Source organism: Bos taurus, chromosome 9 (assembly GCF_002263795.3).
Source record: "Bos taurus isolate L1 Dominette 01449 registration number 42190680 breed Hereford chromosome 9, ARS-UCD2.0, whole genome shotgun sequence".
Lineage (NCBI taxonomy): Eukaryota > Metazoa > Chordata > Mammalia > Artiodactyla > Bovidae > Bos > Bos taurus.
The window spans coordinates 81,489,651-81,513,241 of NC_037336.1; the positions used below are offsets into that span (position 1 = coordinate 81,489,651).

Genomic DNA, 23,591 nt, shown 5'->3' on the forward strand with positions numbered 1-23,591 from the left:
GATGGCAAAGAATCTGCCCACAACACAGGAGACGCAGGTTTGATCCCTGGGTCAGGAAGATCCCCTGGAGGAGGAAATGGCAACCCATTCCAGTATTCTTGCCTAGAGAATTCCATCAACAGAGAAGCCTGGTGGGGTACAGTCCATGGGGTCACAGAGTCAGACATAACTGAGCAATTAACACCTTTATATACTGACACTGAAGTCATATGCAAAGTTGTTTTAAAAAAAAGACACCATCTTTCTCACTAAATTGTTTTGAAAGTTATTTTTCATAAAAAATATTCTCATTAACATGTAATGGTCTTTTATTGTTATTTATTTATGGTTGCACTGGGTCTTTGTTGCCGTGTGTAGGCTCTCTCTAGTTGTGGAGAGTGGGTTTCTCATTGTGCTGGCTTCTCTTTTAGCGGAGCACAGGCTCTAGAGCAGATGAGCTTTGGTAGTTGCAGCGCCCAGGTTTAGTTGCCCCGCGGCATTTGGAAACTTCCTGGACCAGAGATCAAACCCATGTCCCCTATATTGGCAGGCAGATTCTTAACTGCTGGCCCACCAGGGAAGTCCTGTTATTGTTATTTTAAAATGAATTACCAGGTATTTTAAGTATTTCTCAGTTTTAATTTTTAATTTGGTGACTATCAACAGCTATAACCAAAGACAAAAGATCTACGGGAGCCTTGAAGAATTTTAAAGGATGTAATGGCATTCCAAGGCCAATATGCTTGAGACTCACTGATCTAAAATGTGTCAGACCATATCGCCTAATAGTCTTCCAATGGCTCCCCATATTCTCAGGATAAGAGCCACAAGTCCTTACATAGGCCCACCAGGCTCTACTCTTATCTGTTCCCTCTCCATAAGCTATACCTCCACTCTCCCCCGGCTCATTCCCTTCAGCCATACTTGTTTCTTTACTCTTCGTCCAATAAGCCATACACAATCCGTCTTAGGTACTTTTCACTGGAAGTTTTCTCTGCCTGGAAAGTAATTTCCCCTGTTTTCTGCATGGCTATTTGCCTCACTTCCTTAAAGTCTCTGCACAAATGTCACCTTCTCAATAGTCTAACATGAGGCAGCCTATTTAAAACTGCAATGCTACTGCTACTCCATTCTCCACAGTACCTTCTAACATTTGCTTATTATCTACAACTGATGCAGTGTGCTGCTCCCCCAACGAGTGTTAATATAAGCCCCTAAAGTATGGAAAATGCCTGCCACATAGGACTCAAAAAATATTTGTTGAATGTTGAATGAATGAAAGAATTCGTCTGACAGCTTGTCAAGTCTCAAGACACATCCACAAAGTCCCAAAAGGATGCAATCTGCAGAGAGAGGACAATGCCAGCAAAGATTTTTTTTTTTTTGAATGAAAGAAAAAGAAGGGATACGATGATCACAAATTTCAATACTGAAAGCGTTATGGGCCTGAAAAAAGCTCTTGGGAAAAGTCCGGGTTGGGGAATGTTATAAAGGTTGGGCAGGATGCATTTAAGTGTCTGGCCCTGAACTACCTGCCCAACCCCTTCCTAACCCTCCCCTTCTTTATCCCTCCTATTCTCCCGCCTCCCCAGAAGCCACAGTTCCAAAGCCCTCCCTGGACCCCTCCACCAGAACACAAGTAGTCCACACCAAGAGACTTAAACATTTCTAAACTTTATGTAAAAAGCAACAATCAACTAGCCGAAAACGAGCCTCTAAATTCCGTCTCACTCCAGTGCCGTCTTCTCTAAAGTTTGCTCCACGGTCCAGTCACAGTTCTCAGGGGTCCTGGCGGTCTCCCAACGCTGTGTTCCACAGGAAAACAGGGTCCACAGGAAGGCAGGTCATGCGGGACGCCCTGGGTAAGCACCTCTGTACAAGGAAGCACGAGAAGCAGAGACATTGAGAATCAGTTCACTTAAAAACAAGCGAGAATGCAGGCAAACCCGGGGAACTCAGGGACAGGTACTCACGTACAGCGGCGATACCGCGGGGTCTCAGTTCTCCTCCGGCTTGTCGGCTGGTGGGCCGCAAGGCTGCAGCATCTTCTCCATCAAGTTGAAGCGGACTCGCGCTTTGCTCTCATTCTCGGCAATGGCGAAGTAGTTGAGAAGATCGAAGTGGCCCATGTAGGAGCAGTAGGAGTCGCGGTGCTGGTTCACCAGCCATTCCCACTTCGTGGTGTCCGCGTGGCCGGTGCCGATGTACTTGGACTGCAGATGCTCTAGCTGGCTGTGAATGGTGTAGCGGTCCGTCATCTCACCGCTTTTCCCTTTGCTCCCAGGTGAAAGGCAGCCGACTACAGGCAGGCGCTCTGGAACTTCAAGCCGGACTGCGGAATCTCCGAACCCACGCGGTCGCAGGCGGATGGCGTCACAGCGACGAAGCCACGCAGATTCGCGGTCCCAGGTCTCAGAGGCGGAAGCAGAAGTGTATTCTGTCTCCGAATTGGAGTTGCCTAGGCGACGCTACAAGTGGGCCGCCCCTGTAGGGAGTCCCGCCCCCTTCGCAGAGCGTTGCATGCTGGTCCTTTTAGTAGCCCTTTCCTAAAAGGAGCTTTGCATGCTGGGACTTGTGGTCTCTGAGGGCTGGTAACACATGCTTTTTAGGAACCCAATTCAGGAGACATGGGTTCTAGCCTTGGGTCGGGAAGATCTCTTGAAGAAGAAAACGGCAACCCACTCCAGTATTCTTGCCCGGGAAATCCCATGGACAGAGAAGCCTGGCAGGCTACAATCTATGGGTTCGCAAAAAGAGTCAGACACGATTTAGCGACTAAACAACAATAAGAAATGAGATGTTTAAAAGGATGTTGGCGGCTTAATGGAGGGAGATGTCTGGGAGGCAAGAGGCATCCTCAGGTGGTGTGGGGCTAAATGGACATGAGAAACTCTGCAGGACAGGGCAGGGACTGGGAATGTGAACTCTTGGTATGACACCAATTTCGGAGCTAACGAGGCACAGTAGTAGCCCGTTCACAACCGTGGCTGGGTCACCTTGAAGTCAGGAGACGCAAGTTCTGGTCCCAGCCACGTTTTACAAGTTGTGTGGAAAGTTATTTCATCGCTTGCAAGGCTGCCATTTCCTGCCTAGTCACCAAAGTACAGCACCAGTTCCGACACGTTCCGGCGCCTGCATCAAGCCGTTCCTTCCTCTTGAGCTGCTTATTTTGATATTCTCCCTTCAATTTCTCACCCCGCCCTACACGCCCTCAGCCTATAAATCTTTCTCAACGTTCCATGCTGCTCGCCTCCCCAGTTCTCCTTTCTTACTGTTCCCGCTGCTTGGAATGTTTTGTTCCCCCTGGCAAACACTTTTCCCTTTAAGTCACCTCAAAAGTATCTCCTTGAAATTGACTTTGGCTACTCGAGACAGATGGAAATTCTTCCTCTTTACCTCTGTTATTATCACTTTAAATCCAATTTTTGGTTTAAAGAACTTCCTCACACGAATGCAAACTACTTAAGAAAAATTGTTGCTTCTGTTGATGTATCATATGTTTCTTTTATGATATCCTCATAGCTGGCAGAGATTGTTTCTCTAAAAACTTCTGATCAATGGGTAAACTGTATGGTAGCCATATAGAAATAACTCTTTACGGGGTGAAAGACAACTTTAAAATACTTTTATTCTGGTACAAAGTGGCAGTTCCGTAGTACCAGTAAGTCTAGAGAGGTACAGCATGATGATTATAGTTAATGCTATATTGAATGTCGAAATTTTCCAGAGAGTAAATTTCAGGTGCTCTCATGAGTTTGAGTAAGCACATGAGATGGTGATGGACAGGGAAGCCTGGCGTGCTGCCCTCCATGGGGTTGCAAAGAGTCGGACAGGACTTAGCAACTAAACAGTGACAATAAATGAAACAGATAAATGTGTGTACTGTTATGAAAGTTGTTTTTTTCCTTGCCAGCATCCTTGTTGATATATATAGCTATAGCTATGTGTTTTATTTAGCATTTAAAAAATGTATTTATTAACCTATTGTATTCCTGCTTCTCTGAATTGCATATTCTTATCCTTTGCCTCAGATATGCAGATGACACCACCCTTATGGCAGAAAGTGAAGAGGAACTAAAAAGCCTCTTGATGAAAGTGAAAGTGGAGAGTGACAAAGTTGGCTCAACATTCAGAAAACGAAGATCATGGCATCCGGTCCCATCACTTCATGGGAAATAGATGGGGAAACAGTGTCAGACTTTATTTTTCTGGGCTCCAAAATCACTGCAGATCGTGACTGCAGCCATGAAATTAAAAGACACTTACTCCTTGGAAGGAAAGTTATGACCAGCCTAGATAGCATATTCAAAAGCAGAGACATTACTTTGCCAACAAAGGTCTGTCTAGTCAAGGCTATGGTTTTTCCTGTGGTCATGTATGGATGTGAGAGTTGGACTGTGAAGAAGGCTGAGTGCTGAAGAATTGATGCTTTTGAACTGTGGTGTTGGAGAAGACTCTTGAGAGTCCCTTGGACTGCAAGGAGATCCAACCAGTCCATTCTGAAGGAGATCAGCCCTGGGATTTCTTTGGAAGGAATGATGCTAAAGCTGAAACTCCAGTGCTTTGGCCACCTCATGCGAAGAGTTGACTCACTGGAAAAGACTCTGATGCTGGGAGGGATTGGGGGCAGGAGGAGAAGGGGATGACAGAGGATGAGATGGCTAGATGGCATCACTGACTCTATAGACATGAGTCTGGGTGAACTCCGGGAGTTTGTGATGGACAGGGAGGCCTGTCGTGCTGCACTTCATGGGGTCGCAAAGAGTCGGACACGACTGAGCGACTGATCTGATCTGATCCTTTGCCCATTTTCTTATAGGGATGTTTGTCTTCTTCTTACTAATTTTTAAGGAGATCTTTAAATATTCAGGATACTAGGCTTGCCACTTACATGCAATTAAAAATTTGTTTTCCAGTCTAGGGTTCATCTTTACGTTTTATTTATGGTATGTTTTGTTATACAGAAGTTAATTTTAAAGTAGTCAGATGTACCAACCTTCCTTTATGGTTTATCCTTTTTGCATTTGGTTTGAAAAATGAAATTTAAAAAACCTCTTTTCTACACTGGGACCATAAAAAATAGTTTTATTCATTTTCTTGTAAAAGTTTTAGAATTTTGCTTTTTCATATTTAGAAACTTAATTCACCTGGAAGGTTTTGTTTCTTTAGGGATCTAATTAGAAGGAAATGTCAACCGACTCCAGTATTCTTGCCTGGAAAATCCTATAGACAAAGGAGCCTGGCAGGCTATACAGTTCATGGGGTCACAAAGAGTAGGACACGATTGAGCACATAAACTCAACTCAACTCCTATGGCTAACTAGTTAAATATGTTTCTATAGGGCTAACCGTGATAACCAGTGACTCACTAAATAGTACATCCTTTCCCTACCCATCTTTAATGCTTCTGTTGTACACATAGATCTGTTTCTGGGCATTATGTTCTATTAGTCTTTTTGCTGTGCTCATACCAGTAACACCAGATCTTAATTATTGTATCTTTATAATAAGTCTTGATATCTGACAGCATGAATGTCTGTAGAATTTCCATCTTTCATAAATGTCTTCACAATTCTTGATCCTGTGCTCTTCCACACGAATTTAGACTGTCAGTAAAATCCTCACAGAAACTGTGATTGAGTCGTTAAATAAAGCCATGAAGGTCAATATTATTTCCATATCATTAAGAATGATTCTAAGGATATGAGAGAAAAACCTCAAATTCGAAGACCTTTGGAGCTAGATAGAAAATATTTATATGTATTAATTAAGACCCAAGGTGTATTAGTTTGCTAGGGCTGCCGAAACAAAGTGCCACAAACTGGATGACTTAAACAATAGAAATTTATTTCCTGGAAGTCCCAAGATCAACGTGTTGGCTAGACTGGTTTCATTCTGAGGACTCCCTCATTGTCTCACAGATGGCCATCTTCTCTCTGTCTTCACATGGTTTTCCTCCGTGTTTCTGTGTCCTAATCTCCTCTTCTTAACAAGGCACAAGTCATCCTGAATTAGAATCGGCCCATATCACCTCATTTCACGTAAAGGCCCTATCTCTAAATGCATCACCTTGTAAGTTACAAGGGGTGAGGACTCCAGTGTTTGTTTGAACTAGGGTGGGGGTAGGGAGGTTCATCACTGTTTAATACAGTGATGTGGAATATATGAGAACTTTTGAAAACATTTATAATTTGTGAAAATAATATAAGTATGTGAAATCTTGTATTTGTTGTCAGACAATTGCAATACTTAAAAGGAGAACTGAAGAATTACATTGAAAGTTATGGTATAAAATATTTGAGAGTAAAAATTTGGAATGAAACTAAATTTTGTCTAAAAGCCTGTTAAAAATGACTGTGAAATTTGCTGAAAATAAATAGTTTAGGATTTTTTGCTGAGCTTGAAAGTTTAAGGAGGGCTTCCTTGGTGACTCAGTAGTGAAGAATCCTCCGGTCAGTGCAGGAGACATGGGTTCAATCTCTGATCTGAGAAGATCCCACATGCTGTGGGGCAACTAAACCCATGCACCACGACTATTGAGCCTGTGTTCTGGAGCCGCAGCTACTGAAGCCCACGTGCCCTAGAGTCCGTGCTCTGCAACAAGAGAAACCACTGCAAAGAGAAGTCCACTCACCACAACCTGAGAATATTCCCTGCTTGCCACAACTAGAGAAAAGCTCGAACAATGAAGATCCGGCACAGCCAACAAAGAAAAAGTTTAAGGAAAGAGGCGGTTCTTCGATTTATGTCTTTAATAAATTGAACATTAGCTTTAAAAATCTAAATGAACCTCTGAATATTATTTTGTACAAAAGATCCTCAAAGTCACCAAGAAAGCCTTCCATGTATCAAGATCAGCATACAGATAACACAAAAACCCTGCTTCACTTCTAATTGTAGTTACACTGAATTTATAGATTTATTTGGGGAGAATTGCCATCTTAACTATATCGAATTTTCTCATCTGGTACATAGTAAATATTTCCATTTATTTAAGTCTAATTTTTTGACTTTAAATAAAGCTTATTTAATTTTCTCCAAATGGGTCTTTTATGTCTTCTATCAGATTTATCCCTGGGTATATGCTATATGTATTTAAAGATGTTCCTTATGAGTCTTAAATTGTCACCTTGTGAAGAGTATCACATTTTCTTACATTTCTTGCTAATAAAGAGTTTTGGTCTGGAACCAGTGGTCTTGTCGGTGAGATATGTCAGGAGAACTGTTACTATTTCCTGTCCCAATATATTACCTTAAGTCAGCCCTGCCTGTTAGATTACTTCAATACAACTATCAAATGCCATCTTATATTTTGGCATTTAAGTAAAGAAAATAAGCAAGACAAGTTTCCAATGGAAAGGATATAGAATAAAAAATATATAAGGAAAAAATATCTGTTTTAGGTGGAAAATTATGCTTTAATCCATTTCTTAAGTCCAGTAATGCAAGGCAACATTTTTCTCTTTTCATCTTTTCTTGGTCTATCTTTATAGCTGCTGGCTTAAAAAAATTTTTTAAAGTCATTTAATATTTTGAATGGTCAAGGTTTCATTCAAGACCAAAAAAGTATACAAAAGAATGCATTTTTCAACATCTACCCATTTCCCATTCTCAATAAGTAACGATTGCTATGTGTATCTTGTTTATCCTTCCAGAGATTTTAAAAATGAAAGCACAAATATATATGATATACTTATTTAAGTGCCTACAGATATATTTGATATTTAACTCCTTATAAAATTTAGATGGTAGTAAATGCTCGCTATAGTTCTCTGCTTCGACTTTTTTGTTTACTTTTTGTTTTATTTTCTTAGACATATCGTGGTGATCATCTCATATGAATACATAAAAAACTTCCTCATCCTTTTTTATTTTTGGTCTTGTTTTAAACCTGCATAATATTTCATCGTATGGGTGTATTATACTCTATAAATAAGCATCCTCTTATTGATTATCAAGTGTCTTGTGTATTCAGAGATTATATTTAAGTTTTATTACTACTGCAGAAAAATACAAAGTTCAAATTGAAATTAACTAAAATCACATCTCCTTTGGTGAAATAATTATTTTAGATATCCTTTTTCTCTAAGCAAATTTTAAAATATCAAAAGGATTTTCTGTATGTCCAGGTGTTGATATCATGTTTCACACTAGGGGTCGCCAAAACAGTATTCAAAGCCAACAAACAAGCCAGTAGTTCAGTTCAGTCGATCAGTGTGTCTGACTCTTTGCAACCCCATGGACTGCAGCACACCAGGCCTCCCTGCCCATCACCAACTCCCGGAGCTTGCCCAAACTCGTATCCATCGAGTTGGTGATGCCATCCAACCATCGTATCCTCTGTCGTCCCCTTCTCCTCCCGCCTTCAATCTTTCCCAGCATCAGGGTCTTTTCCAATGAGTCAGTTCTTCACATCAGCTGGCCAAAGTATTGGAGTTGCAGTTTCAGCATCAGTCCTTCCAATGAATATTCAGGACTGATTTCACTTAGGATGGACTGGTTGGATCTCCTTGCGGTCCAAGGGACTCTCAAGAGTCTTCTCAAACACCACAGTTCAAAAGCATCAATCCTTTGGCACTCAGTTTTCTTTATAGTTCAACTCTCATATCCATACATGACTACTGGAAAACCATAGCCTTGACTAGACGGACCTTTGTTGGCAAAGTGATGTCTGCTTTTTAATATGCTGTCTAGGTTGGTCATAGCTTTTCTTCCAAGGAGCAAGCGTCTTTTAATTTCATGACTGCAAGCACCATCTGCAGTGATTTTGGAGCCGAAAAATATAAAGTCTGTCACGGTTTCCACTGTTTCTCCATCTATTTGCCATGAAGTGATCTCCACCGGATGCCATGATCTTGGTTTTCTGAATGTTGAGCTTTAAGCCAAACTTTTCACTCTCCTCTTTCACTTTCATGAGAGGCTCTTTAGTTCTTTTTCACTTTCTCATAAGGGTGGTGTCATCTGCATATCTGAGGTCATTGATATTTCTCCTGGCAATCTTGATTTCAGCTTGTGCTTCATCCAGCCTGGCATTTCGTATGATGTACTTTGCATATAAGTTAAATATGTAAGGCTGACAATATACAGCCTTGACGTACTCCTTTCCCAATTTGGAACCAGTCTGTTGTTCCATGTCTGATTCTAACTGTTGCTTCTTGACCTGCATACAGATTTCTCAGGAGGCAGGTCAGGTGGTCTGGTATTCCCATCTCTTTCAGAATTTTCCACAGTTTGTTGTCATCCACATAGACAAAGGGTTTGGCATAGTCAATAAAGCAGAAATAGATGTTTTTCTGGAACTCTCTTGCTTTTTCGATGATCCAGTGGATGTTGGCAACTTGATCTCTGGTTCCTCTGCCTTTTCTAAATCCAGCTTGACCATCTGGATGTTCACAGTTCATGTACTGTTGAAGCCTGGCTTGGAGAATTTTAAGCATTACTTTGCTAGTGTGTGAGATGAGTGCAATTGTGCGGTAGTTTGAACATTCTTTGGCATTGGAATGAAACATTCTTTGGCATTTCTTTGGGACTGGAATGAAAACTGACCTTTTCCAGTCCTGTGGCCATTGCTGAGTTTTCCACATTTGCTGGCATATTGAGTGCAGCACTTTCACAGCATCATCTTTCAGGATTTGAAATAGCTCAACTGGAATTCCATCACCTCCACTAGCTTTATTCACAGTGATGCTTCCTAAGGCCCACCTGACTTCGTATTCCAGGATGTCTGGCTCTTGGTGGGTGATCACACCATTGCGGTTATCTGGGTCGTGAAGATTTTTTTGTATAGCTCTTCTGTGTATTCTTGCCACCTCTTCTTAATATCTTCTGCTTCTGTTAGGTCCATATCATTTCTGTCCTTTGTTGTGCCCATCTTTGCATGAAATGTTCCTTTGGTATCTCTAATATTCTTGAAGAGATCTCTAGTCTTTCCCATTCTATTGTTTTCCTCTATTTGTTTGCATTGATCGCTGAGGAAGGCTTTCTTATCTCTCCTTGCTATTCTTTGGAACTCTGCATTCAAATGGATATATCCTTCCTTTTCTCCTTTGCCTTTAGCTTCTCTTCTTTTCTCAGCTATTCGTAAGGCCTCCTCAGAAAACCATTTTGCCTTTTTGCATTTCTTTTTCTTGGGGATGGTCTCGATCACTGCCTCCTGTACAATGTCACAAACCTGTGTCCATAGTTCTTCAGGGACTCTATCTATCAGATATAATCCTGTAGTTGAGAACATTTTATTATTAGGCGCCTTGAGTATCTCAACTATGGTAAGCAGGAAAGGTACATTATGACTGAAATGGTAAAGACAAAACTTTCGTTTGCTGTATTTTCAAAGGCAACTAAGACTTTTATACAGAGAAGGCAATGGCAACCCACTCCAGTACTCATGCCTGGCAAATCCCATGGACAGAGGAGCCTGGTAGGCTCCAGTCCATGGGGTCGCTAGGAGTCAGACACGACTGAGTGACTTCACTTTCACTTTTCACTTTCCTGCATTGGAGAAGGAAATGGTAACCCACTCCAGTGTTCTTGCCTGGAGAATCCCAGGAGGGGGGAGCCTGGTGGGCTGCCATCTATGGGGTCGCACAGAGTCAGACACGACTGAAGTGACTTAGCAGCAGCAGCAGCAGCAAGACTTTTATAACATAGGAGAAAACTAAGTTATCTTTATCATCATAGAGATTTTACTTTAGGGTTTTATGTTTAGTTGGAATAAGTGATGATGTGGAATTTAGATATTATGGAATTTATGGAACTTTTAAAAAGAAGTTTGCTGGACATGATCTTACTTTGCTGTGGTTAAAAATGTCTTTAACTCCAGCTTTTCTTCTTCCAGCTACCATAGGTTTCATATATTGGAGCAGATCTAGAACTCTTAATTTTTGTAGGGTTTTACTTCTAATTGGGCACATACTTTAAAAGTGTAAAGTGTTCTGTACTTTAAAAGTTCTCCTTGGGCAGATATGATTGCCATGGGTTTGTATTCAATAACTTTTCATTTGAGATTTTATAGGCTGGTCCTTCTCTGTTTAGTAATAATAGTCAATGACACACTGGTATAATTTTTGAAGAAAAATTTCTCATAGGAAAAGTTGCACAAAGGAACTTTGAAGTATTATTGCATATTTTCCATTTGTTGCAGTAATATGAAATCTTGCAACATTAGGATTAATAATTTATGTGTCATAGGTGCTGAATCAATATTCAGTGAATAGATCAGTGACTGAATGTTCATGACAGCATCTTAAGTGACAACAAAAGATTGGAAACAAGCTTGGTGCCAACAATACAGGAATAATTACATAAATTATGCTGTAAACAGAGTACACATGGCAAATCTCATGTGAATATAAGTTCCTTTGAAATGTGTGACTTTTTTCTCCATCATATTAGCATGGTGATTTACCCATTGTCAGTGCTCAATAAATATTCATTGAATTAGAATATTTTTCTCACACTGGGTTAAGCATGGGTAGCCCCAAATCGCAAAGGATCCCCCAGGAATTGGGACTGTCCACCTCAAAATCACAACCATCCTTTACTTTATAAGAGACATTGATTTGGAGGGAATGATTTTTCCTATGCAGTTAATGTCAGAGAAAAAGACCCATGACAAGGCTTTACAAAATTATGACTATACTACATTTTAACTGTTTTAGAATTGCTTCAATCAGTTATCTAAAAAGATTGCAAGGAATAGTTTTTTATAGCTGAGCCAATTCAAGTGAGGTCCATGAACATCCGTAATCAGAAATTAGGATACAGAATCTCAGAACAAGAAATGTAATGGATGGGAGTGATGTATGCAACATTTCAGCTATCCAATTAAACATAAGATTCATTCTTGTCTACGTGCAGTAAAAGTCAAAGATGAACCTGGAGGAAAGGTTCTTCTGATTTGCATTTGAGCAAGTGTAAGTTTCGGGGTTTCATTTTAATTAATTTATGGCTGTGCTGAGTCTTCGCTGCTGCATGCACTTTTTCTCTAGTTGCAGTGAACAGGGGCTGCTCTCTAGTTGCAATACACGGGATTCTCATCGTGGTAGCTTCTCTTCTCGTGGAGCACAGGCTCTGGAGAGTGCAGGTTTCAGTAGCAGGTTCCTGGGCTCAGTAATTGTGGCCCATGGGCTGAGTTACTCCGCAGCATGGGGGATCTTCCCGGTAAGTGGATTCTTTACCACTGCGCCACCAGGGAAGGCCCACTAGTTGAGGTTTAACGCCTGCAGTTTTGAATCAACATGGGCAGTTGTTCCATCTTGAATTTTTAGAACAAGTGTATGTGTGAAAGAGAAGACTTTGGGTTTATCAAGGTATGGTGTTTTTCACTCTTCACAAGTTGCACTTGATTTCATAAAACAAAAAACTGTTTCAAAGTCTGCATGTGTGCTTTTGTGATCTTTATTCTTTTGTATTATTTCTTCTTCACATGTCACCTATGAGTGTTTTCTAACAGCATTCCCGAAAGGTTCTATGTTAATAAACTGTGTACAGTGGCCCAGAAAGACAATGACACAGAAGCAGGCCTAATACTTTTAATGCTGTTGATTTATTTATGGTAGCTTAAGGCCAAAAAGGAATTTGGAGGATGGGAGAGATTGGCACACACAGTCATGGCAAAGTACCAACGGTGCCCTTTCCCCACCTGTTCCTTTTGCATTCTTTTCAGCTTATGTAAACCACTCTACAAATGCAGTTTCAAGTCTCCCCACTTCCAACCAGACCTCTGCTCTAAGCCTCTCTTACAAAGGAACTCTAGCATTACAGCTACTGAGGACTGCTCTAATAATAAGTTTTAGGGAGTGAACTGTTTCTGTTGAGTGAGGAACTGATTTGCTCTATAGAAAGACAGACATATCTCCAGTTACCGCCTAATCTATGGGGCCCGAGAGAGAGCAAAATGCTGTTGGTTTAGCCTTTTGTCTCTACTTTTGTGTCCCCTGATTTGTTAGGATAATCTTTATATTCGGCTTAATAGTTTAGCTTTAAAAAGTCAGAAAAGCGCCTGAAGTTTTGTCCTAGTCTAGGTGCAGTTCTGCCCCTGGATCAAGACAAGAGTGGGCCTTGAACTGGGCCCCCTCAGTTTAGAGGGTCCTGCCATGGCTCCCCTCTAGCTGCACTCTCCCACGAGCTGAAAAGTCCTGGGTCAAGGGACGTACCTATCCCTGTTGATACTCCCTTTAACCCCTGGCTCACACACACACACACAGACCAAGTTTTGAAACACAAATTCCAAGAACTACAGAACTTGTGCAGGCTTCCTCCCTGCTCTGTCCTCCTAAAGGCTAACCTTACTGCTGGTGTGCACAACCCTTGGCCTGCAAAGGGCCCAAAGAATGGCTGTTGGCTGGGGTGTTTACTTTATGAACTCAAAGAAGCAAATTGAGGAATTTCGCTTGAAGGAGTTTGCATGGAGGCCACTCTTAGAGATGACTTTAAGGGCTCACAGTTCTACCCATAATTCAGAAAAGGTTGTTGTTGTTTAGTTGCTAAGTCATGGCTGACTCTTTTGTGACCCCCTGGACTGTAGCCCACCAGGCTCCTCTATCCGTGGGATTTCCCAGGCAAGAATATAGTAGTGGGTTGCCATTTCCTTTTCCAGGGTATCTTCCCGACCCAGGGATTGAACTTGTATCTCCTGCATAGGCAGGCGGATTCTTTACCACTGAGCCACCTGAGAAGCCCTCAGAAAAGATTACCCTGACCCTAAACTTCCTCCAGTTTCCCTTCCCAATCTCAAATTTCTTAGAAGTAAGTAATCTTTTGGTTTTGTATTGTAGAATAAGTAACAGTGACTTGTGCTAAGTGGTAACCTCAGTTCTCCTAAAATGGAACTTCTAAAGATCATCTTCAGTGTTAAAGCTGTTGCTTCATTAAGTAGGTAAATGACTTTTTAACCAGAGGAGAATTTATCAGTTCAGTCTCTCGATCGTGTCCAACTCTTTGAGACCCCATGGACTGCAGCACGCCAGGCTTCCCTGTCCATCACCATCTCCCGGAGCTTGCTCAAACTCATGTCCATCGAGTTGGTGATGCCATCCAACCATCTCATCCTCTGTCATCCCCTTCTCCTCCTGTCTTCAATCTTTCCCAACATCAGGGTCTTTTCCAATGAGTCAGTTCTTCACATCAGGTGGCCAAAGTATTGGAGCTTCAACTTCAGCATCAATCCTTCAAATGAATATTCAGGACTAATTTCCTTTAGGATGGACTGGTTGGGTCTCTTTGCAGTCCGAGGGACTCTCAAAAGTCTTCTCCAACACCACAGTTCAAAAGCATCAATTCTTCAGTGCTCAGCTTTCTTTATGGTCCAACTCTCACATCCATACATGACTACTGGAAAAACCATAGCTCTGACTAGACGAACTTTTGTCAGCAAAGTAATCTCTCTGCTTTTTAATATTCTGTCTAGGTTTGTCATAGCTTTTCTTCAATATTTTCATGTTAGGTTTAGAAATGATCTGTTTATGTATGTTATTTAAAGTATTTGTAATACTTAAGAGACTTTGGCATTGTAGACTATCTGATAGAAAAATATGACTGTTTATTTAAAACAAGTAATTGATTTATAATTTCCAATTAAAAGAATGTGAGCAAGTTTTTTGTAAGTTGTATTCTAATATTTAAGAGAAATAGGCTTACCAAATTTGTAAGGTAAGATTTACAACAGTCTGAAATGTTTTGGATGGTTTCTCTTACAAGGATCATGTACTAGATTGGTCAGGCATTTGAAGTGCTTAAAAGTAATTTGAACAAATTAAACTCATTAATATAGTTTAAAATATTTAAGTGACATTGCTGGATACAAAAATCAATATAAAAAAGTAATACTATTTCCTTATTCCAGCAGCAAAAAAGAAAAGAAAAGAAAGAAATAGCCGCTATAAAAGAGGATTCTTGATAAGTGACAGTGGTATATTACAGGGAAGTGAGAAAAGAAGACTATCTTTTCAATAAGTGGAGGTTGGACAGTTGTGTACCATGTGGGAGAAAAATAAAATTGGACTTCTAATTCACACTATACATAAAAATCAACCTCAGGTAGATATGGATCTAATATGAAACAAATTATAAAGTTGTTCAATGATTAGTATAGGAGAGTATCTTCACGACCTTGGGGGTAGTGAAGGGTTTCTTAAATGAGACACAAATGCACTAACCCTAACGTACAGATTAGGAGGGCTAAAGGAAACTCTGAGCTGGAGGCAACAGGTTTAAGGTCTGGAGAGGGTGACTGGCCAGTTCCAAATCATGATGCCTCCAGGAGGAGGATCAAGCAGTCCTTTTGTAAGTCCACAAGAAGCTATTCCTCCCCATAGGCTGGCACCTAAAATATTTGGTCAATGGAAGAACCTCAGCACACATCTAAAAGGATGACAGCTCCCCCAAGGTGGAGTTTATAAGATGCAAGGCCACAATGAGGCTTGATGAAGTGGGATTATCCGAGTCCTTGTTGCGTCAGCGATTCTGCCAACTAATTGAGTATCTTGAAATGACTAAAATAGTAGCAGAGTTTAAAGCCACTGTAAAGCCAACCTCTTCACTGCTGTGGGATAGAGAAGGAAGGCATAAGCAGGGACACTAAAGGTTGTGGGGAGTCTCTGGTTACAACCTTGTTTAGATCCCAATGCCATTTACCCTTTGGGGATTCTGTTTCCTGTTCTGAGAAACTCCTGCTGCTAAATCCCAATGCATACGTTTTATTTTATCCCTAGCTATTGTTCTGCAGTCTTTTCTTGAATGATCTTTATTTCTTTTCTTCTCTAGCTGTCAACAAAACCCAAAATGCTGCTCTTCCTTCAGGAGGGACTGGTTTTGGCCTCTTCACAGGTGGTTTTGCTTATGAATTAATTGTTCTTTTGTTCTCTCACCAGCCTTAAAGGTCAATCTTTATCCTTCATCACTGTCATGGACAATTTCCTTCACAAGCTACAACTCTTCCTCTCTCTGGGCCACTGACTTCTGTAAGACTAATCTATTCAGGTGTATTTAGGTAATGGGGTTATTTAAAACCTTAATAGTTCTTTATTCCTGTTAATTGTGAGAAGAAGAGGTGCTCAAGAACCATAGGCCCTGAAGTTTGAATTCTTTAGTAATAATTAAAGAGATTTAAAAAATCTGCTTCCCATAAATGAATATGATTCTGGCCTGCTTCTGATGTCTTTCCAGGAAAAATTCAGTTGCTCAGGTACACCAAAGAGGAAGAAAAGTTCAATTAGGCTACTTTATAAAGCTTTCCAGAAGCTCTAGATCATATTTACAAACAATTTCCAGAAAGGACTTGGAGACCTTAGGCCAGGAGGTTAAGCTGTTAAGCAGAGAAGTGTCAACTGGCTACATTCATGGGATTTGCCCAAAGATTATGGGCTGGCAAGAGTTATGTTGGCTTCCCAGGAGGTGCAGTGGTAAAGAATCCACCTGCCAGTGCAGGAGACCCAAGAGACCCATGTTCAATCCCTGGGTAGGGAAGATCCTCTGGAGAAGGAAGTGTCAACCCACCTCAGTAGTTTTGTCTGGAGAATCCCATGGACAGAGGAGCCATGCGGGCTATAGTCCATGGGGTTGCAAAGAGTCAGACAAGACTGAGCACACACACACGCACACGAGTCATGTGGCTATAATCTGTCAGGTGAAAGTTTCTCCCAGTCAGTGCGTGCAGGGCTACAGCCTCAGTTCCCACCCTTCACTCCTGTTGGACCAACTGTTAACAGAGGAGAGAGTCCGGGTGGTGGAGCTACTCGTATGAGTGTCTACAAAGCTGACACCAAGTGCCAGAAATATCTCCATCATTATTAAAATGTAGAAAAGCCCAAAGTGTGTTTAGTCACTACACTCCCTTTGGCCTTGCTGGTTAAGTGCCTGCAAGAGCTACCTGCCAAGCTCCACTTCACATACTTGGCACATCAAGGGGATCTGTTCATGGCTTTGTCAACCAGTTTTCCCTCTTTCAATTGCCCTGCTGACTTTGGAGCCAAGAAACACTCACCCCACATGACTCCATCGAGCACTTCCTATCTCCATCCTTTAAATGGTTTGCAGCTCAAAAGTGGTTATAACAAAGTTGATTGGAATTCAAAGCATTTTTCTCCCATTAAAAAATGTCATAAATGGTGGTTAGCTTTTTAGGCCCAAACATGCTAACTTGTTTAACTTACGGTGTAATGGTCTAGTTGTAGAAATGAGCTACCATTTTTGTCTGTGGTTTTGTTTTTAATAGAGAAGAAAATGATTTGTGAATTCAAAATTGGATTGCCAGGAAGAAACCTAACATTTTAGTGCTGGCCTTGCAGCCCACCCCACTCCCACCACCTGTTGCTGTCAGCCAAATGAGAGGGAAAGCTCTCCAGTTCCACCAAAGGCAGGGATTTGGGGAGTGGAGAGCGGGGAAGCCAGAGATGGGAATACAGACCCGGAGGAAAGAGAAAAACATGAACTATAGCATAAGCCTCTGGGTGGCAGTGACAGAACTCTCTTAACCTTCTCATCATTTCATTTCCCCCATGAGGCTGTGAGCATGGGTTTATAGTGCCTGGGTAGTGTGGTCACTGTAAGAAGCACAAGAGGGGTTTCTGTGCCTGATTGGGGTGGTCATTCGTATTAGGAAGAAATTCTGTGTATTAAGGACTGCCTGTACTTGGAAGATTCAAAAATTCTTAACATTCTTTTTCTCAACTTCTAGCCTGCGTTGAGAAATTGTAGACTCTATTAAGCCTAAAAGCTTTCTAAAAGTGCATTTGATGCCAAATGTTTTTCTAGAGTTGTATCAAAAGCAAAACATCAAACCTATACTAACATTGCAATGTAATTTTGACAGGAACATTTTGCTATTTTCATCAGGCTGGATTTGGTATAGTAATTAAATTAAAGTAGCAATCATGTATTTTTTTAAAGCAAAGATTAGTACATCAATTACATTAAAGGAACACACTCTGTTTATCAAAAATTCACTTTAAAAGTAAAAAAGACAAACCACAGATTGGGAGAAGGTATTCGCAGCCTATGTAACCAATCAATAACAACAATAAATATTTTGTTTTTAAATATATAAAGAATTTTTGCAGTTTGAGTCTTAAAAAAGGCAGAAAATCCAATAGAAAAATAAGTGACTTGATTATGCAGTACACAATGGAGGAAATCCAAATGGCTAATAAACATTAAAAAGTGTTTTTAACATACTTAGTAAAGAAGATATGCCCACTATTATTAGCAAACTTTCAAAAGTTTTATCACATCACATATTGGTGAGGAAATCTAACTTTGGGTGGTGTTAAATACAGGCGCTTTGGAAAACAGTTTGGTATTATCTAAATTGATGCTATCCATATCCTATGTCCAAGCAGTGCCCCTCCTGGATGCTCCGAGGTGGTTTTCAAAGTAAATTCCCTGGATTAGCAGCATTAGTATCACCTGGCAACATGTGAGCAATGCAGATTCTTGGTCCCTACATCAGATCTACTCAATCAAAAACTTGGGAAATGGGGCCCAGAAATCTGTTTTAACAAGTCCTCTAGGTGATTCTGATGAAAACTAAAGTTGAGAACCACTGACTTCTGTTCATGCAGACAGAACAACATGTAAACAAGAAAGTTTATAGCAGATTCCCAAATGGAAAGAACCCAAATGTCCGTTGCTAGTAGAATGATAATTTCATTTTTAACTAGTGGCTAACTGAAGCATCTTTATATACTGAGGGTTGAGAACAAGTCAAGGCAAAAGCCTAAAGTTAAAAGAGAAGAGAATAATTTGATGGAGTAAGTTGAAGATGATAAGATCTAAATGGGGGTGTTAATTGAGGAAAAAAGAGGTGCCCCTTTGTTGAAGACCAGAGAAGGAATGCAAAAATTGTATTGAGGGGGTAGGAGAATTTAAAGTTTATTCATGCATGAAAGCCTTTCTTTTCTTTATTATTAGGAATCAAGGTATATTTAGAGAAAAAAGGTGATTCACCCAGTTTACTTTGGCCAGAGGGCTAAATTAAATGGAGGATAAAGTGAGACTCATCGCCCCTGCATCCTTTAAGTTCTTGAGGATGACACTAAACTCTGCCCTTCCTCTCCTGGGATGTAATTCTATTTTTGATTTACAATCTTTGCTGAGAGGTGAGGGTGAAGTTTTGGGGACTCCTACTTGCCTTTCCTACTACAATAACTTTTAGTCTACAAGTCAAGGAACTAGTGTGAAGATTCTGTAAAATTCTAATGTTTGTTCCAATTATACTTAAAAAAACCAAGGAAATGATCTGTTTGGATCTGTGGATGAGTGGTCACGTATACCTAGCTAGATCTCCATTAATACGGTGACCCTCACATGCTCCTACTCTAACAAGGGTGTCAGAAGGTGCTCTGGGTCTCTGGATATTAACATCAACTCAGACTCTGTATCTAATAGTCCTTAAAGGAGGCATGTATTCCCCTATCTCCAGTTCATGGCTACTTGAGTACACAGCCATAAGACCCTTTGGGGAAGAACCAGAGGAATAAGTACGATATACACCTGCCACAGTACTGCAGGATCCTTCTCTATGTGGACCAAATCTCTTTTTCAGTCAATGGAGATGTTCTGTGATGAGTTTGAAAACTGGCTTAGGTTTGAAAAATATGCAAGGGATTATGACTTGCCTTTGAGGCAGCTGATTCACAGTCTTCTGCTCATCTGTTCTTGATCTCTTTTGATTAGATATATTAAGCTATATCCTTGGTGGATGCACATCTATCTTATTCCTTAGAAACCTTATTCTATTAAACATCTCCATAGATTCCTAAAGATCAGCCCCCCTATTCACTGCATTCCAAATGTGTTGCCCATTAAAAACATTATACCCATGTTGATTTTTGTAGTTAGGTGCTACCATATGGCTTCTGCTCTTCCTGGATCCCATCATCTCCATGGCTATTAGGGACCCTAGTTCTGTAATAGAATTATTTTATCAATTCTAATCTATAGCGGAGAGCCACCACTGAGCTTCTGAAAGACATTGATTCAGTGGGTGTTCGGGAGCATTAATTGCATCTCAGAGTTGGTGCTACTGAGACAAGGGGCTCACTCAGTGTTTAATTTCCCAGTGTCCATCACTAACTGTGGTCTGCACCAAGGGTAAGGTGGCTCCTATTTAATCAGGGGCAACTCCTTGGAGAAGAAGGTACTTCTTCAAAAGTTGATAGCAGCCAGTGTCTAGAGCAGTTGAGGATGCATTCAAGAATGTGATAAAAGTGATTTGGGTGGGGAAGATCCTGAAATTTCTGTGCCTTCATTTCCTTTATCTATAAAATATGGATATCAATATTTAGTTCACAGATTTATTTGGAAGTAAAGGAAATTAAATGATAGGTGGCTTGAATCTAAGTGGAATTTGGACAAGCCAGGATAGGATGTCTGTGGAAAAGTCTTGACTAAGCCTGCCAAGAGCCTGTTTGGATGTGGAGTAAGAAGCACTGTGGGAGAAGATTCAAATTGTGACTGTTAAGACTGATTCATTCCTTCACTCCCTGGCAAATGCTTAGTGCTCTTCATTCATGTACCTGCCCTCTATTAGGTTGTGAATGTTTGACTGGTTTAAATGTGTGGAAGTTGGGGAGGTGATCCATCAGAAGTCCTTTCTTCTCTGTCTTGGAGCTGAGACACATTGAAATATGAATCAGGCGTGATGAGCCTGACTGAGCCTGAGACCTGGGAAGACTGAGGGCAATAAGGAAAAACAAAAAGAATATTTTACTAAAATCTCTACTGTAGTGGAAATGAGCACAGCTTAGGAACTCATCTGACAAAGTCTTGCACATGAATGGGGGCAGGGAGTGAGGCAACTACTTCCCACTTCACAGCAGAACAGCAAGAGCTTTGTCATCAAGGGGTTCACTGAGACTGAGATGGGAGATCACTGCTGGGAAGACTTGTCAACAGAGAGCACGGTGACTCTGCAGGACTGTAGCAGTCGGAGACAGACGAGGACATCTGTCAGTACATGAGTACGTGTGTGAGCCCTCTGGGCACTGTCAGAAACTCCCAGGCCCTCCTCAGCGTCTGGCTGATGAAGCCTAAGGAAGCTTGCTTCCAGCTCTAGGCTGTCTAGAACACTCAGCAGGGTGTGCAAAGCTTTACTCTCATTACTCAACCCATTATTCCATCGGTCCTTCCTCAGTTCAGTGCCTTGACCTTGCTGCCCTTAGGTCACCAAGCAGGCACCTTAAATGCACATTTTAATTACTGTCAGTTTAAGCAACATTCTAGCTCCCAGACACACCCTCCCAAATTCTTTCATTTAATGATAAAGTCTTTGTTAAAATCTTTTTATTAAATTCCAAAATGGCAACTATTTATACAAAGTGGGTAGAAGGAACCTGGAAAATCTAGTGCTCAAAATTAACCTTTACAAAAAGATACTGTTTTTTTCCTTAGGTGGCACAGTGGTAAAGAATCTGCCTGCCTATTCAGGAGACACAGGATACGTGGGTTTGATCCTTGGGTCAGGAAGTTTCCCTAGAGGAGGAAATGGCAACCCAGTTCAGTATTCTTGCCTGGAAAAATCCCATGGACAGGGAAGCCTGGCAGGCTGCAGTCCACGGGGTCGCAAAGAGTGGGACATGACTTAGCGACTGAGCATACACCCTGGTTTGTTGGTTTTGTTATGCTTTGCTTTGTACCTAGATGATTCCATGAGTCACTGACTAAATGACATGTCTTTTCTTTTGTTTTTCCCTGCCCTAGAAAGGTAACTGATTTTCCTTATATCAAATATGACTCAACATTTGACATAGAGTTAGAACTAGAAGTGTTAGTCTTATGGTTTACTTTCATCCTACCTTATACTTTTCTGTCTTCTTCTAGCTTAGGATTATGCTTGAGTGATGTGTGGTCCTGAGCTCTGATGGGTGTCCCAATTATTCCCATACAACCAGGATTAATACAAAGTGCATGATATAGTTTAAATCAGATCAGAAACAAGAACTATGGACCAAAAAAGAGGTCATATGTAGAATAGACAGAGAGGCCAATAACATGAAATTACAAAAGGGTTAATATGAAATCCTATTTCTTAGGAAGAGGTGTCCTTATAAGGCCAATATGGTATCTACTTTCAAATAATTTTGGAGAAGGCAATGGCACCCCACTCCAGTACTCTTGCCTGGAAAATCCCATGGACAGAGAAGCCTGGTAGGCTGCAGTCCCTGGGGTAGCTAAGAGTCAGACACGACGGAGCAACTTCACTTTTTTCAAATAATTTATTCACCTTAAACTTAGAGTTTGTTTATTTCAACAAATATAGCCATATTTTTCCTGTCTCATTCTAACAAAGAGCTAATGAAATTGGCCAACATGGACAAATGATTCATATGAAGTAGAAATTGTAGTCATATTATAAAACACAATTTAATTCTGTAACTATTTTCATTTCTACTCTCTGTCACAAAAAATTTAGTAGCAGTCAAAACTATAATTTTCTTTTCTTCATATTTCTGAATAGGCCTGAAAGGTTAAAATAGAAAGTGAAGTAATATAAGTGACATACTAAATGACCTAGCAAGTGTTTGACAGAGATAAGTTATAACACTTAGGCTAAAATTGAAAAACTGTCACTTCCTTGTTAAAGCTGAAAATAGCTCTTACCAATTGTTCTTCCTGATGCAAATCCATGTTAAGTTTTGTATTACAAACACAAATCACTCAAAACAATTCCAAATGAGCACATATAGACTTAGAGAGAATTATGCAGTAAGTAATACTAGATTGTTGATAAAGCCTTTAATCCAGTTTAAATGAGTGCCTCATACAAAGTGAGCTGGCTTGAGACTTTTCTCTTACCTTGCATAAATTTAGCACTTATATACCAATTTCATTTAATAAACATGTATTATGCAGCTCTTAGGTAAAAATTCAGAGATTAGGTGCTCCCAGCCCTACAAAGGTAAGATGTAGTACTATGTAATTTACAATATAATTGTTGTTATGAATATGAATATTTTCCAATTACTATAAAGGAACGCAGTATAAAAACAGCAACTATTCAGAGAACAGGTAGGCTATTTTTAATGGAAGTGATGGAAAATAACTTTACAAAAGAAATGTCATCTGGGAGAGGCTTGGACATCTGTGCAGCACAAAAGTTGGTGATGGGCCTTTAGGAGATCATCCTGGTAAAGGTCTGTCATGAGAAAAATCTTGGTGTATTCAGAGAATGGCTAATTGAGAGGAATAGAGAAGGGTGGGAAAGAAGAGGGTGACCAAGTATTGAGATGGTATTATGGGAGGATTTTAATAATGTATTCAGAAAATTTGTTTAAACTTCTATGTAAGTAATAGGGACCTATTGAAGACTATGGGACAAGAGAATAACTTACTGTACTTTAAAATTTTAATTATTTATTTTTAATTGGAGGATAATTGCTTTAAAATGTTGTGTTGGTTTCTGCCGTACAACAACACAAATCAGCGATAAGTATACATATAGCCCTTTCCTCTTGAACCTCCCTCCCAGCCCCATCTCCATCCCAGCCCCTAGGTCATCACAGAGCATTGGGCTGAGTTCCCTGTGTTATACAGCAACTTCCCACTAGGTAACTATTAATATTTTACGCATGTAAACCTGTACTTTGAATTGATGGACAATGACAGTGACCTAGAAG

General features: G+C 40.5%; 1 protein-coding gene across 2 annotated transcripts; it reads right to left on the reverse strand.

Moving 5' to 3' along the window:
* Positions 1-1,637: 1,637 nt before the first annotated feature.
* SF3B5 (splicing factor 3b subunit 5) lies at positions 1,638-2,315 on the reverse strand. Of its 2 annotated transcripts, none has more exons than XM_005211015.5 (2): positions 1,957-2,315; positions 1,638-1,851 (listed from the first exon to the last, which is right to left on the reverse strand). In XM_005211015.5, exon 1 carries the CDS (start codon positions 2,235-2,237, stop codon positions 1,977-1,979), a length of 261 nt encoding a protein of 86 aa, XP_005211072.1. In that variant the 5' UTR covers positions 2,238-2,315; the 3' UTR covers positions 1,638-1,851; positions 1,957-1,976.
* Between the last annotated feature and the right edge of the window lie 21,276 nt (positions 2,316-23,591).